At 27.1% G+C, this 15,492-nt stretch overlaps 1 protein-coding gene across 2 annotated transcripts in view; it reads right to left on the bottom strand.

The window, feature by feature from the left end:
* Nucleotides 1–14,641, bottom strand: part of LOC107449400 (lachesin-like) — a 303,582-nt gene extending 288,941 nt beyond the window's left edge. Inside the window, exon 1 of one of the 2 annotated variants that reach the window (XM_087168086.1) lies at nt 14,292–14,641. In XM_087168086.1, coding sequence (XP_087024212.1) covers nt 14,292–14,385 — 94 coding nt within the window. In that variant the 5' untranslated portion in view covers nt 14,386–14,641. The remainder of the gene's footprint in view (nt 1–14,291) is intronic. The other variant, XM_087168085.1, reaches the window with a different exon arrangement.
* Nucleotides 14,642–15,492: the final 851 nt, after the last annotated feature.

Here is a 15,492-nt window from a genome sequence, read left to right as displayed (position 1 = left end):
TATAATAGGTAAGATGAAACTACTGTCGAAAACTGTAATAGAATCTATTCCAAAACGAATGAAAATCATTCTCAGTTGAAAAATTAACGGCAGAGCATATTAAATATCACGTGAGAAATAATTGTTTGCAATAAATTTTTATTTTCGGTAAAGGTACTTTTTACAATCCATAAACTCTCGATATAATTAGAATAATTTTGAAATCAATTTAAAAGCTTTCATTCAAGTCTCGAAATTGTTTTATATTTGTAAATAATCTTAATTTTCAGAATTTAATCTTAATTTTCAGAAGTTTTCTTTACTAACGCTATTGTTTATTTTTCCGCCTTAAAACAATAAGTTAATTCAGGAAAATTACATTTAGCCTGCAATAACCCTATTTCTAAACTTTGTTTTTAAAGAAATGGTAATCAGAAGTAATTCTATATTATCGTAAAATAAAACTAAATTAATGAAAACACAAATAATCACCTGTTTCATACTAATTATTATGATTACAGTATATTCATATCTAAAACAAATGATTACTTATAATATTCATGTTATTGATTTACATAATAGAAATTCCCAATAATTAAAATTTCCATACTTTGTCATTTTGCACAAGGAAATTATATCAGTTATAGATACATTTTTATCCGAATTAGCTTTGATTTGTATTCTTATTTTTTATAGATTATCAAATAATATGCTAAAAAACACAGCAAAAAGCTATTTAGAGTATATCCTGCCTTTTTTACCATGTAGCATTAAAATGTATGGAATGTAAATTATTTACGACATTGCAGTTTTTCTACATAATTGAGGAAATAGGAAATAAACATATCTGAATCACTTTAGATAGTTCGAGTCTGTAATTGAGTTGTGTATCTTTTACCTTGTTTTATAGCCGTCGTTGAACAGCCGACGCAATTGTTTCTGGTTTTACGACTACTAATGTTCAACTCCGTAGCCTTGTGATTTTGAACCCAATCCAGAAGACAAGGGAACTCCTGGATCAATTATTGGGAGAAATTTTCCTTCGTGGAGAACTTTTTGAGGGAATTTACCCGCATTTGCGATCCATGGAGAGTAAGACCACGAGAGCCCCTCCCACGGTTAGCCTGATGGTAAGAGGACTCTAACCCGTGATCCGTTTACCACTGAGAATATTTCACGTCAGCACTATGGTCGCTGGGACCTGGATATTGATTCGTATCAACTAGCCATTACTGGGATTTGAACCCTGTTCGCCAATGTGAAAGGCGCCCGATCCATCCCCTGAGCCATTACGGTTCTTTTTTCACTGTTTAAACAAAACTGTAAATGTAAACAGCATGTCCTTGAAGTAAATGAAATACCTAAGGCAAAATATGTATCATATGATATTTTGAGTCGCCAGTTTGTTTATATTATATTTGAACTCATGAATTTAACATGACAGCGTGTGTTATTTGAGGATCGTGACTTTAAATAAAATTTCAGAAATGTCTGAACTGGAATTCCACGTTTTATTTTTTTAAAAGATTTTTGTTAAATTCAGATTTTATCAAATACATGTGATTCTAGTGCTGGTTTCATTTATTAAATTTTTTTGATGTAGTTCTTTTTAACAGGATATAATGGGTTTACGACTAAAATTCTTGTTTTAGAAAGTGCACTAAAAAAAATCAAGTGAAATTACCGTTTGGTTTGGTAAAGACATTTCGGGTAAAATAAGAATATAATTCTGGTAAATGAAACAAATATGTACGGCATTTAATTTATTTTTTTGGCATTCGTTTTCTAAATTTACCTGCTTTCAAATTACAGTTCTGGATCTTTCTCAGCTATAACGATTGATTTGGTTCAACGAGTAAAAATTCATTAAAACTGGAAAGTAACTTGCCTATTTCAACTTATTTATTTTCAAGCATGTATTTTCGTTTAATATCATGAAGAAAAGAGAAAAAGAAGGAAATCAGCATCATTAATTTTAATTCGAAATCAGTGACTCTAGTTGACAAACACATTAAGTAAGAACTACAAAACTGAAAAGCAAACTTAACAGTTTAGTTCATGCCATGCTGTAAAATATAATGATGAAATTACCAAACGTTACCAGGTCATGTATATAATAATAAAAATGCATTGTATGACGTTCAAGTCACGTAACTTTGATTTCAACTGATATAACATCAAAACAATTTTTTTTAAAAAAATGCTATCCTTATTTGTGGAAGTTGAAAAACGGGCAATTTGGGGAAAGTATAGTACTCTAAATATGGAGCTATACGTAAACACCAGACCCAGTGGGATTACGGTCTTTTGCCTCAGTAAATTTTGGCGATGATTTGTTTTCGCAAAAAAATCTAATTAACAGGGATACTACGTTTGAAAAGAAGAAAATTTCCTAGTAATTTTAGTCTTACTTCTTCGTCAGGATATTTATATTTTGAAATTTAAAATGAAAGCTATGTATTTACTATATAAGTGCATAACAAAAAGATTACCATGTACTGATTAGTATTCATTCCTATGTGCTTGCGGACGATTGCACAAACTAAAAGCGACACTCCGACAATCATTATAACTGTACGAAATGTAACATAAGCTTAGCAGACTAGTTGCTGAGGAATTTTTCAACAAGAAGTGGAACTTACTGTAGCATTGCAATTCTTTACAACGTTTGTGAGATTACTGTTCTTAATGCTTGAATTTTTTACCAGGAATCCTTTGACAAGCAATTATTCCCGTGTTTGTTGAAGAATTACAAATTAGTAATTTGCGCTCTACATAAGCCCAAATCGATGAAATTTAGTTCATAAAATATAAGGAGCATACCTTATAGGAACAGAATGAAACGAAATGCCAGAAAATATTTTGCTGATGTTTTGTTGTGACTGACTTTCATGTCCCGCTGATATACAATATAAGCCTACTCTAATACCTAATTATTTTATTTTAAAACTCTTGTTCAACACTAGATTCAAATTCGGGTTTGAGACTACTAATGTTCAACTCCATAGCCTTGCAGTTTTGAACCCAGTCTAAAAGACAAGGAGACTCCTGGATCATGCATTGAGAAAAATTTGTCTTAGTAGAGGACTTTTTCATGGAACTAACCCGCTTTCGCGCGATGTGGAGAGTAAAACGTACTACGAAAGACAAAAAAAAAAAGAAAATCTGCAACATTTTTTCCAAACAAGCCAATTTTATCCTTAAAAGAAAATTAGCAATAAAATTTACATTTGCCAATAAGTTCAAAGATTCTAAAAGAGAAAATTGTATATACATATTGATATCATGATTTCCACATATCATAAAATAAATACAATTTTCAAATTCAAGCAAAACAGCCTTTTCATCAGTTGAAAAATATAGGTAAAATAATTTACCTAAATTTATAAATCTAAACATTTCTTACTTCTCAAAAGGCCTACCGTCATGTGGGCTGCTTTGTGCAGGATTTCGCAGTTTTTGAACTTAGGCATGTAAAAAAACTATGTTAATTCAAACTTTAGTAAAATTTATCGATATTATATTCATAACTGGACTCAGACGAGTGAATTTGATCAATATTGGTATTATTAGTATGTAATATTTGCAAATAATAAGTTATAACATACCTTGCACAAAGTAGCCCCCAAGTGGGGCTACTTTATGCTGCGATAGGAATTCAGTTTAATAATCATGTTTTTAGTAAAATATTAATATAAAATTGCTAAAAAAGTTAATTGTTGACATTTTTAATGAAAAAAACATCAAGATGTGTAAAGATATTAGTTTGAAAATAATTTTCAGCGTTAAAAAACCATTTTTTATAAAGAATTTTTTTCTTAAAAAGAATGTTCATTTCACAACATTTGAGTTTAAACAAAAGGAAACCATATACATTTTTTAACATTGAAATGGATGAAATTTCAAAAATAATAATCATTACATATTCATTAACTTTTATAATATTGATAAATTTGAACATAATATGCTTAAATGAACATGACAGAACTTGCTCTTCAGTTTCTTTCAAAATCACCTGATGTCCTATAAAATATGTTTCTATGTGTTAAATCGTTTGATTAATTCCTTCGAAAAATCTTTGTAGAAGAAAAATAATAGTTTACCAGCACGTTTCACGTGTTTCTTGTGAATTTTATTAGAGATAGTATTTCTGTGGATCTTGTACTTCCGAGAAGCTTCTGCAATCAACATACCACCAGCAACTGCTTGCAAACATTGTTGCAGATTTTCTAAAGTGTAATCACGGTAGTTTCTCGTTCCAGGTACTTTTTTTATAACGTCTGACAATTTTTCTGTCGAAAAAAAAACGAATGAAACTTTGCACAAAGTAGCCCCACAGTGTATTTTTTTTTTCATTTTCCGTTTATTTGTTATTAATTTTCAAATTTTTTTAGCGCTAACATGATATAATTGTTTATTAATATATGAATAAAAAATTTTGCACTTACGACAATTGTTTTATCAACGTCTTTGCATTTCACAGTTAAAGTTTCCACGCGCACTTTTCGACGTCCGACATTCTCGGAAAGTTGTTGACATTGGATAAGCAAAACACACTCTGAGATTGTTTTAAAATTCAAAAAAATGATTGTAGTAATAGAGGAGACTTCTATCTTCAAATTCCACACATTTTGAACTTGAAAAAAACATAATTCCGAATAGCAGCACTTGAAAAGTACCAAATTCGAATTTGCACAAAGTAGCCCCCGCTGCACAAAGTAAATTACGGTACGCAACAAAAATATCCTTTTCTTCGAAGAATTGATTATTTAGGAAACCGAAAGAATTATAAGGAGTATTTTTCATGAAATTTAATTTGCTATGTTCTGGATTAAATTGCCTAGTGTTTTAGTAAATGCATTGACGAAAGTTTTTTCTCCACAAATAGCGTGTATGTAAAGAAATAATTTTGTAACATTTTGTCCTATAAAATCATTAACCAGAAAGTTGACAAAGTGGAACGTAGCGTTTTGCGTCGAGTAATTTAAGTAATAAAACAGATTTTTTTAAAACAATTGCTGATAGAATTCTGAGTTGATATCATATGCCCTAGTGCTACACGGAAACATATAAACTGTGCTAAGAAGTTAAAGTATATATACAGATAAAAACACATTTATTTCGAAGAAACCTGTCCAGTTATGTTCATGCTCGGAAAATTCTGGTAAAAATGTCTAAGTTCAAAAGTTATAATTTTTTTTTTTTGCTTTTATTAGTTAATGCATAGTTTTAATAATAGTTTCGATAGTTAATCGAACCTTTCTACTATTTTGTTTTCTTCGCAGGCTTACATTAAGTGATGGAATGATTTATTGTAATAATATTTAGTTTGATTTTTATGCATCCACAAACTCATTTTGCTGAAATATAAAGTAAAAGTACTTATAATCAATACTTTTAATTAAATTTTATTTATTGAAATGTACATTAAGAAATTCAAACAATATTTGCAAGAAGCCCAAGGGAAAAAATATAGTTCCATTCCTATCTATCTTCTGAAATTTTCTGATATCAATTGCAGCAAATAAAACAATTTGAATCCAAAGTATTAACACTTACATCAAATTCCACATTTATTATTTTTGATTTGACTTGTTTCACCTCTTGATATCCTTCCCTACATATTAATTACTATAATCCGAATCAATAAAATAAAATAAGAAATAAATTAAGTAATTCAACTATATATTTAACTAAGAAGAAGAAGAACTAAAATAGATTTTATAATATTTAAATTACTACTTTACAAAATTGTACTGCAAAAAATATCATAAATTAAGTAATCTCCAAATATCTTTTTTTTTAAAATGAAACTTATAAGTCTATTAAATTTTTAGTAAGATCAAAAGAGATGCCAGATATTGTATCAGTAAAAGGAAATATTATTTCCAATTGAGGATTAAAGCTTCGAAAATCTGAGAAAGGTTCTTCTGAATTTCTCAAGACGTACATTTTCTGAAATCTTGAAGTTTGAACACATACATTTTCAATAGAAATTTAAATATCTTATCTCCGTAAATCTTACAAATCTAATAAATACTAAAACTTTGAGGAGATAGATGCGTCTTTAATATGAAGAAAAATAAATGTCCATTTTGTAATGTAAAATGGAAGTTTTTTTTTTCAATACAAATAAAATTTTGCTATGACAGTTTTTAAATATATTCTAAGGCTTTGCTCACAATTTCATCACTCAGTTTCAAGCAGAGTAAGCGTAGCATTATTCGTATACAATAATGCTACGCTAAATAATACATCGATTTCCTATATCGATTACGTATACAATAATCTTTACAATAATGTATCGATTTTGTAATTATCAATTAAATAATGAGCAAAAACAAGATAATAATAAGGAATGAAATGAAATTAAAAGATGATAGTTGATGTTTTCAAGATTGAAAATAATTCCAGAATTATTATTATTGCTATTATTATTTTTAAACCTTTATAAATATCTTTATCTAGTGATTTCGTACGAAAGGGAAAATCTTAATAAGATATGTGATGCAACTTCGAAAAAAAATAAGAAAATTACAGTTTTTTCTTTTTTTTTTTCAATGAAAAATGTCTTTGCCTATGTACAAGAATGCTATATTTTTACAAGTTAGGATCACTGAAGTTTGGTAAAAAGTCAGCCATTAATGCTTATTTGATTATTTTTCATTAAATTACTTTTTAAAGTATTTAAACTTTTAATTTAACTGATACGAAAAATACTTTTATGTAAATAAAATATCACGTTTATGTTATGGAAACAAATTTAAATAATACTTTATGTAATGATCACGATTTCCCTAAATATAAAAATAACATTAACATTCCATTGGAAAAAAATTCTGAAGTTAGACATACTCATAGATGAGGAATATATATTTTACTTGTCACTAAAAAATAAATTAGCTTTACATATCAGCAAATTAAATAATGTTTAAAAGGCTAGTGAATTACTTTTCTTTTACAATAGTACTAAAATGTAATTATTTCTGCATGAATGTTTTGAAAAGAGGTTTCTTTAGTTCAGAAATATAAAATAATTCAAATAACAAAATCATTAAGTTGTAAAGTGTGGCAATAAAAGAGTATGTAAAATATTTACATTTTATTTTCTAGATATTTATCTATTTTTGCTGATACCTGTGATTTTCGAAAACTTACATTCGATACAAGGAAATATCATACCAGTCGCTTGCTTTTCTATTTTCATCTTATGTATGTATAAAATTTCATCCCCTATGCGTCATATAATAAATGGATTTTGCATATCCAGTTCAAGTATCACATTAACTTAAGAAAACCACTTTTAAATTCGGGCAGAAATATTCGTTTCAATAGTTTGAAATTCCACCATAATCTTCGAATATATTATTTTTGAATTCTGCATTAACTATTTTACAAGCATTGTAGACACATATTCTTCTAATGCTTTATTAAAACGAATGAGTACAGCTCTCTAACAAACATTATACGTTTTATTTACAGATATCGTTATGAGCTCGGTAAAATTTGAAAATTAATTTTGAACTCAAAAAGCTTGCTTTAAAAATTATCTTTAAAACTATCTTATAAAGTTTGCTTTAAAAATTATTATACAGTAATTTTCTTAAACAATGTAAATGGGTTTTACAAAAAAAAATATTTCTGAAAGTAATTGATAAATGTATTTCCGTTCAATTGTATAATATAGTTAAGTAAAATCATTAATAAGCATTTTATTTTTAGAAAAAAAAATATTTAAGTTTGAGAGTTTTGCTCTTATTTAATTTTCCTCTTAACAATTTTAGTGCTTTGAGAAAATTGAGACTTGATCTATGATTTTAGATAAACGTCACTTTAACTAAATTATCCACTTTATGTTTTATGCTTAGAAAATGTTTCATATACTAAAAATCGCAATGCAATAAAAAAAGAATCGTAATTTATTAAAAATTTTCTAGCTTAATATTTTACTAGTTTTTAAAAGGTTTTTGTATCATATTTTTAAATAAAAAATTGGAGCTAATTTTATTTTATAAATAATCTTTCAATTATGAATAATTAAAATAGCGGAAAATTATTACAGTTCTTAAATACTAAAAACAGAATCATTTAAATCCATAACGTTAAATATCACCAAATCTTTTTAATGAGATTCATAACAAATTAATATCGTTTTTTTATTAATGGTAATAGTAAATTTTTGCCATTAATAGTAAATTATTAATGGTAGTAGTAATGGTAATAGTAAATTTTGGTAATAGTAAATTTTTAAAAGAATTTATATTTCTCTCTGCAGAGTCGTAGTATATTAATTCTAACCCTACGTACGATAAAATAAAAGGAAACTAAACCAAATATATTTATTTATTTAAAAAAATCTTTTGTTTTAACAAATTTAATTAAAAATAAATTTGATTACGAATTGTGCTAGCTAATTATTTTTAATTACATCATTCCCCAATATTATTCACTAAAAACAAATTATTTACTAATGTAGGAAAAATACTCTTATTTGTTATTTAAGAAAAAGGAAAATATATACGAATATTTTCTTAAAAATTACCCGAATTAAACAAACAATATATTTTTTTCCACGAAAATAAATTACTGTAATTACATCAAAGCCAAATGTTTTAAAAAAATAATATAAATATTGAAAAATTTTATTCTTTTCCATTGTGACATTTTCCATTTGTGAGAAATTTCTAACATTGTCATTGACTTCCGTTATATCAAATAAAGAAAAGAAAGCGAATATATTTGGTTTCGGCATGCCTCGCAAACTGTTTGAGTTTGCGAGAGCACGCTTGTTTACTTTTAAACTCTTTGAGCTGTTTGCTAAATCATATACCTTAAATATAGCAGAAAAAATGTGACTTTTGGTATCAAACAAACATTATGTCTCAATGATTTATTATTTAACCCCATTTTTATGTATGAAAACTATTCTAAAGTAACCATTGTCTACTAACCATCATTTAAAACCATCTTTTATAGTAGTTTGAAAAAAAAATTGAAAAAAAACGATACAAATGAGTAATAAATAAGTTTCAAATAAATAAGTTCAATAAGTTCAAAAGCATTTTGAACAGCTCAGTTGACGCAAAACGGCATGCCTTAATTACGAACGTAAGCAAAGGAAGTCTTCTCTTATAATAAACATTTTGAATCGTTATATTGTATCAATCAAAACTATTTTAAAATCATTATTGTTTCGTTTTATTTCAAAAAACAGCAATAAATAAAAAAAAGTAAACTTAATAATTCAGCACAAAAATAAATAAACAAAATCAAAACCTGTATGAGACTTTCCTCAAACGCTTTCCAAACAGTTTGAGCTGTTATAGTAGCAGCATTTCCATAATACAAGTTTTAACATTTAACAAACATCTCCTTGTAACAGTTCCAAATATCATTTCAAAAACTCCAGTTGCGCACAATAATTTAAGTTATTAAAGCGAATCTTAAATTTCATTTTAGGGTTTTAATGAGCCATTTACAGCATCCATCATAAGGCATGTTCTAAATTACTTTCCCCCTCTAATGTATGTTCCTTACCTATAATGCTCCACCTACATTAAACGAAATTTGAAATGAAGAATCCAGTACAGAGCTCTGTGTGCAAAGAACACCATAACTTTCTAATAAACTTCAAGGACAAGCCATATGGTTCTTCATCAAAGCAAGTGCCGTCCACTTGGACTTGATCCAAAGGAATAAATTACTTTGAAGCGCAAAATCCCGCTGTCCTAAAACCCTACAAATGGGTAGAGTTCAGGAGCAGCTCCACTTTGCCCATACATCAAATTAAAGACGGAAGTACAGACAAAAGGACCAGCTCACTCAAGAGAAAATCGTAAATTAGTTAATCTGGCCAGAACGTTGCAACAGTGTGTTCATAATTGGCAAACAAAAGCGTGTCAGAGGCGATGATTTACGATTAGATTGCGAGCTATGATTGCTGATCAAAGGAGAATAATTTGGTAATTTTCGACTTTATATACCGATACTGAGAAAAGGATAAGTTATATGATGCAATTTGTTTCAGCTTTATTTTTCATTATATGCATCTGACTAACTCTTTGTTCATCAATTTCTTTGTATTCAGATAGGTTAAAAATATTTTAAAATAGATATTTAAGTGTAACGAGAAATTATTAAAATAAAGATTATAAAATCTAGAACATCTTAAAATATGTAAGGCGTACATCTATAATTGAAAATTATTTTTAAAGTTGCATTGCTAATTTTTAAAAACATATTTTTTTATTCACAAAATGGGAAAAAGATTAAACAACTTTTACATTATGTAAAAGCAATTGTATTTATAATTTAATGAATTTCAAAAAAAATATCTACAAAATATATTGCGCAATGCAGTATAACATTTATTTTTAAAGTAGTTTTTGAGTTTAAGATCATCATGATTAATTGAAAACCAATAATTCGTTCAGAAATGCTTTAGTTAGCATATATTCCAATATGTTTACAAACACTCTAAGAGGTTTTTACAGAATTCAAAAAATCCAATGTCAAAAAATGTTTTCTGAATTTCTAATTATCAAAACAAATATTCATTTTTGAATTTAAAAACGCTTTACCTAAGTTAATATAATACTTTATTTTTTATCAACTAATCCATGTTTATCCCTTGATGGTGCAATTTATTTACTGTAAAAAAGAACAAGCACTTATAAAGTGCCTTAATACTATAAAATATTAAAAGTATCTCTTATTTTCTTATCATATTATCATAAAAAAATCTATCAATATTTTGCGAAATATTTTTCACAATTACCAGGCGACTAAATTATTGCTGTCATCTCAGTGTTTCTGAACGCATATTATCAAATTCCTCCCGCTGATTTTTCTTGATTAATTGCGTGAAACGAAACTGATTAAGTGAATAATATACATTTCTAAGGCATTATCATAGAATTAATAAAATCCATTTTTCATTGTCTTCAGTTTCGTTTATTAGTAAAAGCTCAAAATTATTATAAAATTATCATTTTTATAAAGCTTTAATAAATTCCTTAGTACACAATATATGAATAGAAATTTAATGAACAACATCGTGAATGAAGTTTTACTGCCATAAAAATTATATTTATTTCTGCAAGTTTATTCAAAAAACAAAATTAATCAGCTTAAACTAGATTAATTACACTTTTTTTGTTTAAAGAATTGTAGTGTTTTCAAATTTCATTTGAAAATTGCTATATAAGAAATTGATTTAGGTAGTTATGGTTTTAATCTGTGCTAATAATGTGATATTAACATATATTGCATACAGTATTGGAAGTTTCTTTGACAGCAGCTAGCATAAGAGCTAATAGCTTATAGCTGTAAGCAGCTGTTAAGATAACCAACGTTATATTCAAGGAAAATATCATGTAAATCGTTGTGTTTCCAATTGCATTTAACTCATAAAATACAAAAGTTGTTTTGTCACCATGGTGAAAAAATTACGCGTCATAGTTTTCTTTTAATAATACGCTATAACGCGTTAAAGCTGGGTTTTGTTAATGCCAATTTTATCACATGTTTTTCTTTCCTGCACTGAGCATCTGTATTCAAAAAATTTAAAAATTTCAACAAAAATTCTGTTGTTTTTTCTGTTGAAAAGTAATGAAAATTTGATTTTGTTATAAAAATATGTTTGTTCGAAAAACAAAGTATTAGTTTAAAAATAATAAAATCACCAATTTAACAAAATAAAGAATTTATAACAATAAATTGGGCCTAAATCAATGAAAAAGAAATTACCAAACAAATTAATTATATAGCTTCAAGAAAAAAATTTATTTATATAAAGCGAAATCTTAAAAACCTAATGTGCTAAACATGTAATCCTTATATAATTTTTCGCTTGCAGTACGCACAGTTTTGTCAATATTCCTGAAAATGTCCAAGTATTTTAACGCTAAATTACCTAATTCACGTGGTTAACTTTGAATGTTTTTTCGAAAATAAGGTATTAAAAAAGGTTTTTTTTTACACACGGGAAAAATTTTCATGTAAAATTACCATAAGGAATGTGAACGACTTTTCTGTTTATAAAAAACGCCAACATAATTTTGGTAAATGAAATCATAATATACCTTACTTAAATCATTCATTTGGTAATCTTTCTATGCATATGGTAATGTTTTACCGGAAATGCTAGGGTATAAAATTGTTTTTATTACTACACATTTAATAAAAAATGCAAATAGTTTTTATGCCATACTCTAAGGTGCAATAAAATTATCTATATTTACCATATTTACCAAATTTTATCACCAATTATATATATTTTATCACAAATATAGTTTTTTTAATTTGACCAAATTATTGTCAAACGAACCAAAGTTAGCGGACGTTTTGTAATTTCCTCAGACGCAGAAACATAGTAAATTTCATAGTATTCCAGTAGTTTTGGCCATAATTTTTTCTCAGTTTAAATATTGTCAATATTTAAACAATGTTTTACTAAATATATTTGGATATTTTATAGATATTCCTATTTAAAAGTATTTTAAAATATATATTGTTTAATTTATGGATGCAAAATAGTGAATTCACTACATTAAAAACAGTTGCTTATACATTTTGTAAAAATTGTAAAAGTAGAAATGTATGTTTATGTAGTTTTCCAATTTCGACCATAAATAAGAATTTAAAACACTATAAAAGTTTAATTACTAACTTAAATTAATTGCTGTAAAATTTTTGAATTAGTTTAAATTTTTAACATTTTTAGAACATTCGTCAAAATCTAATATTTATTATCGAGAGAGATATATACTTTTATCTAAATTATCTTTTAATTATTTTCATCTACAACAAATTAGTTTCAATAATTGCTACAGTATACAAATAAAAACATTCAAAAAAATTAACGTGTTTACTTTTTACAATAATATAACAATTAATACATTAATATGTACACCTTATATAACGAGCTTACTGGTTACTTAAATTAGTTAATGTAAAGAATTTATTTAAATCTGCCTCAAATGAGCTAATGAGCAAAAACATAATTCCATTATTTACTAACTGCGTATTTTTATCTATTTAAATTGTTGTTTACGTTTATTATTTAATAATATAAATTTTGTAAATTTAGTATATCGCATAATTGGAGCAAAATTAAAATTAATTTAAAAAATCATTTAAACTAATCATAAGGGCAGTGATTATACGTGAGGTATTGGAAGCGTATTATATTACTTAAATTTTTTATTGGTGTGAAACAGAGCATGGAAAAACTATGAAACCTTGAAAGTTTATGAAACCTTGAAACACAAGTAGTTCTGAATCAAATACTTATATCGCCATAATTCGGTCTGTAATGATGTTTACAAAGGTCTATAAACATTATTGAGAATAGAAGAAAGACAATGGCAGGAAATATTATTAACTGAAATTTTAATTATTTTTTTTCATTTAAAACAAACTGTGAGTTATTGGAATTATCAAAATATGGCTAATATAGTGCTTCTCAATAAATTAACTTTTTTTTAAATTTTGTGACGCAATTTATTTTTTTATTATTCCGTATAAAAAAATACCTCAATTAAAATCAAAAATTTAGAGTGGTCATTTTTATTAAAAGAATTCACAGTATAAATTATGCATAATAATTTAAATTTAAAATTTCCGATTTAAATTTAGAATGTAAATTACTTAATGAAATGATATAACAAATGCTATAATTTATTATTTCATAAATGTATTTACTATATAGATAATATACTGGATACCCCATACTAGATATCCCATACAATCCCACTTTGATTTTATTAAGACCATTCACATGTGACCTAAACTAAAACTATTCTTTTTTTTCTGTAATATAAAAGTAAAATATATTGCTTAAATTTTTGTGTTATTTATTTAATTCAAAATTATAACTATTGAATGTATCGTCCCGCTTTCCATTACACTGTAAAAAGTTTCGTTTCAAATTGAGTTACAAAGTACCGAAAATTAGGATCCATCATCCATAAAGTTAATGTTACGGTAAAATATTATACTGTAATTTTTAGAGTAATATTTACTAATTTAGAGTAAATCAATGATTTTGGGGTATTTATTACTGTAAAAATTAAGGCATATCTGATTTTTTAGCAACGTAACATGTCCCGATGGAAATGAATTTTATGGTCGTACCACCAAATTGTCAGTACTTTTTACCATTATTTGATGCGGAAGTTTTTACAGTGTACAAATATTGGTAAGACTATACTGAGAATTCATTTATTCCTTTTTCTTTGTCTGTCGACCAAGTTATGTTATTATTCATATGTTTAGGAGAAAAAATCCCTAATGCAAATATCGAAACTTACTGTGAGGAATGTCTTCGTAATAATTCACTCCACAGCAATGAACACACAGTCCCAAAATAGTCAAACACGTATAAAGACATATCCACTTCGTCATCTCTATTTGGGACCACCGAAAAGATGTGCTCTAAGGAATGACGAAGCGTCTTTGTCCACACATACACACTACACTACTAAAAACGTTCTTCTCCGGGGCGAAGCAGATTCCGGAGTCACACTCATGCCTGATTCCAAGCCAAAGTTATAATAACAAGCGGCAAACCGATAGAAGGGTTTTGGGGCATTCCGGACTGTGGCGGGAGCGCCGCTAGCGCCATCCTTTCCTTTTACTTCCCTTTGATATCGCTATTCTGTCCGGAATAGGGTGGCAAAGTAATGTTAAAGAACGTATTGCTTCAATCTCTAATCAAATTGTGCGCACGGTGGGATTGGGCGAAAGATGTTAAGTCCTGAATAAGGACCAATTGGGGTTGAAAAGATTGAATTGACATAGTCTCATTTAAGATGTCAAATGTGTCAAGTTGGGGAGAAAATATGATATTTGTTAGATATGACAAGAAAGCGCAATTGGACATTTTTTTGCTGATATTGTGAAGTTGACTCTATTTTACATTAGAATTTGACGGTAACAAATGCGTTTCGGGTATAAAAATATTTTATTAATTTAGAAAATAATAGTGTTGAAAATGATGAGAAGGTATAGCATTTAAGTGATATTAAAATAGTTGTGATATCGACTTGATTTACTTTTTTCTCTTCCGAGCAAAATAACATCAATTCAGATAATTCTATCAATTTTTTTCAATGAAGTTGCGTGCCTTCAAATTATAAATGGATTTTATCTTTTTCAGTATATCGGAAGTGATAATATATAGTTAATTTATGTGAGGAGTTAATTTTACATATTATTATTTAGTAACTCTTTAATATGAGGTTTATTAGTCTACAACTCTGCTGCCGGTAGGAGATTTGAAAATTAATGGAGAAATCCCTTGTTGCCATTTTGCTTTATTATTTTTGTAGTTAAAATTTAAAGCATATGCTATTTTAATAATTTTGAAAGTGTAAAAACCAAATTTAAAATATAGAAAATTGTGTTCAATTGTTAACTAGTTAAATTCGATACTTCTGCCATAGTAAAATATAAGAATACAAACCATTTAAGTTAAAGAAAAAGTACAGAGATAGAAATATGTAAAAATAA

Source organism: Parasteatoda tepidariorum, chromosome 7, assembly GCF_982258835.1.
Source record: "Parasteatoda tepidariorum strain Cologne lab strain chromosome 7, Ptep-v5.0, whole genome shotgun sequence".
Taxonomy (NCBI): Eukaryota; Metazoa; Arthropoda; class Arachnida; order Araneae; family Theridiidae; genus Parasteatoda; species Parasteatoda tepidariorum.
The sequence above is the reverse complement of the archived record's forward strand: the minus strand, read 5'-3'. Positions and strand labels throughout refer to the sequence as shown.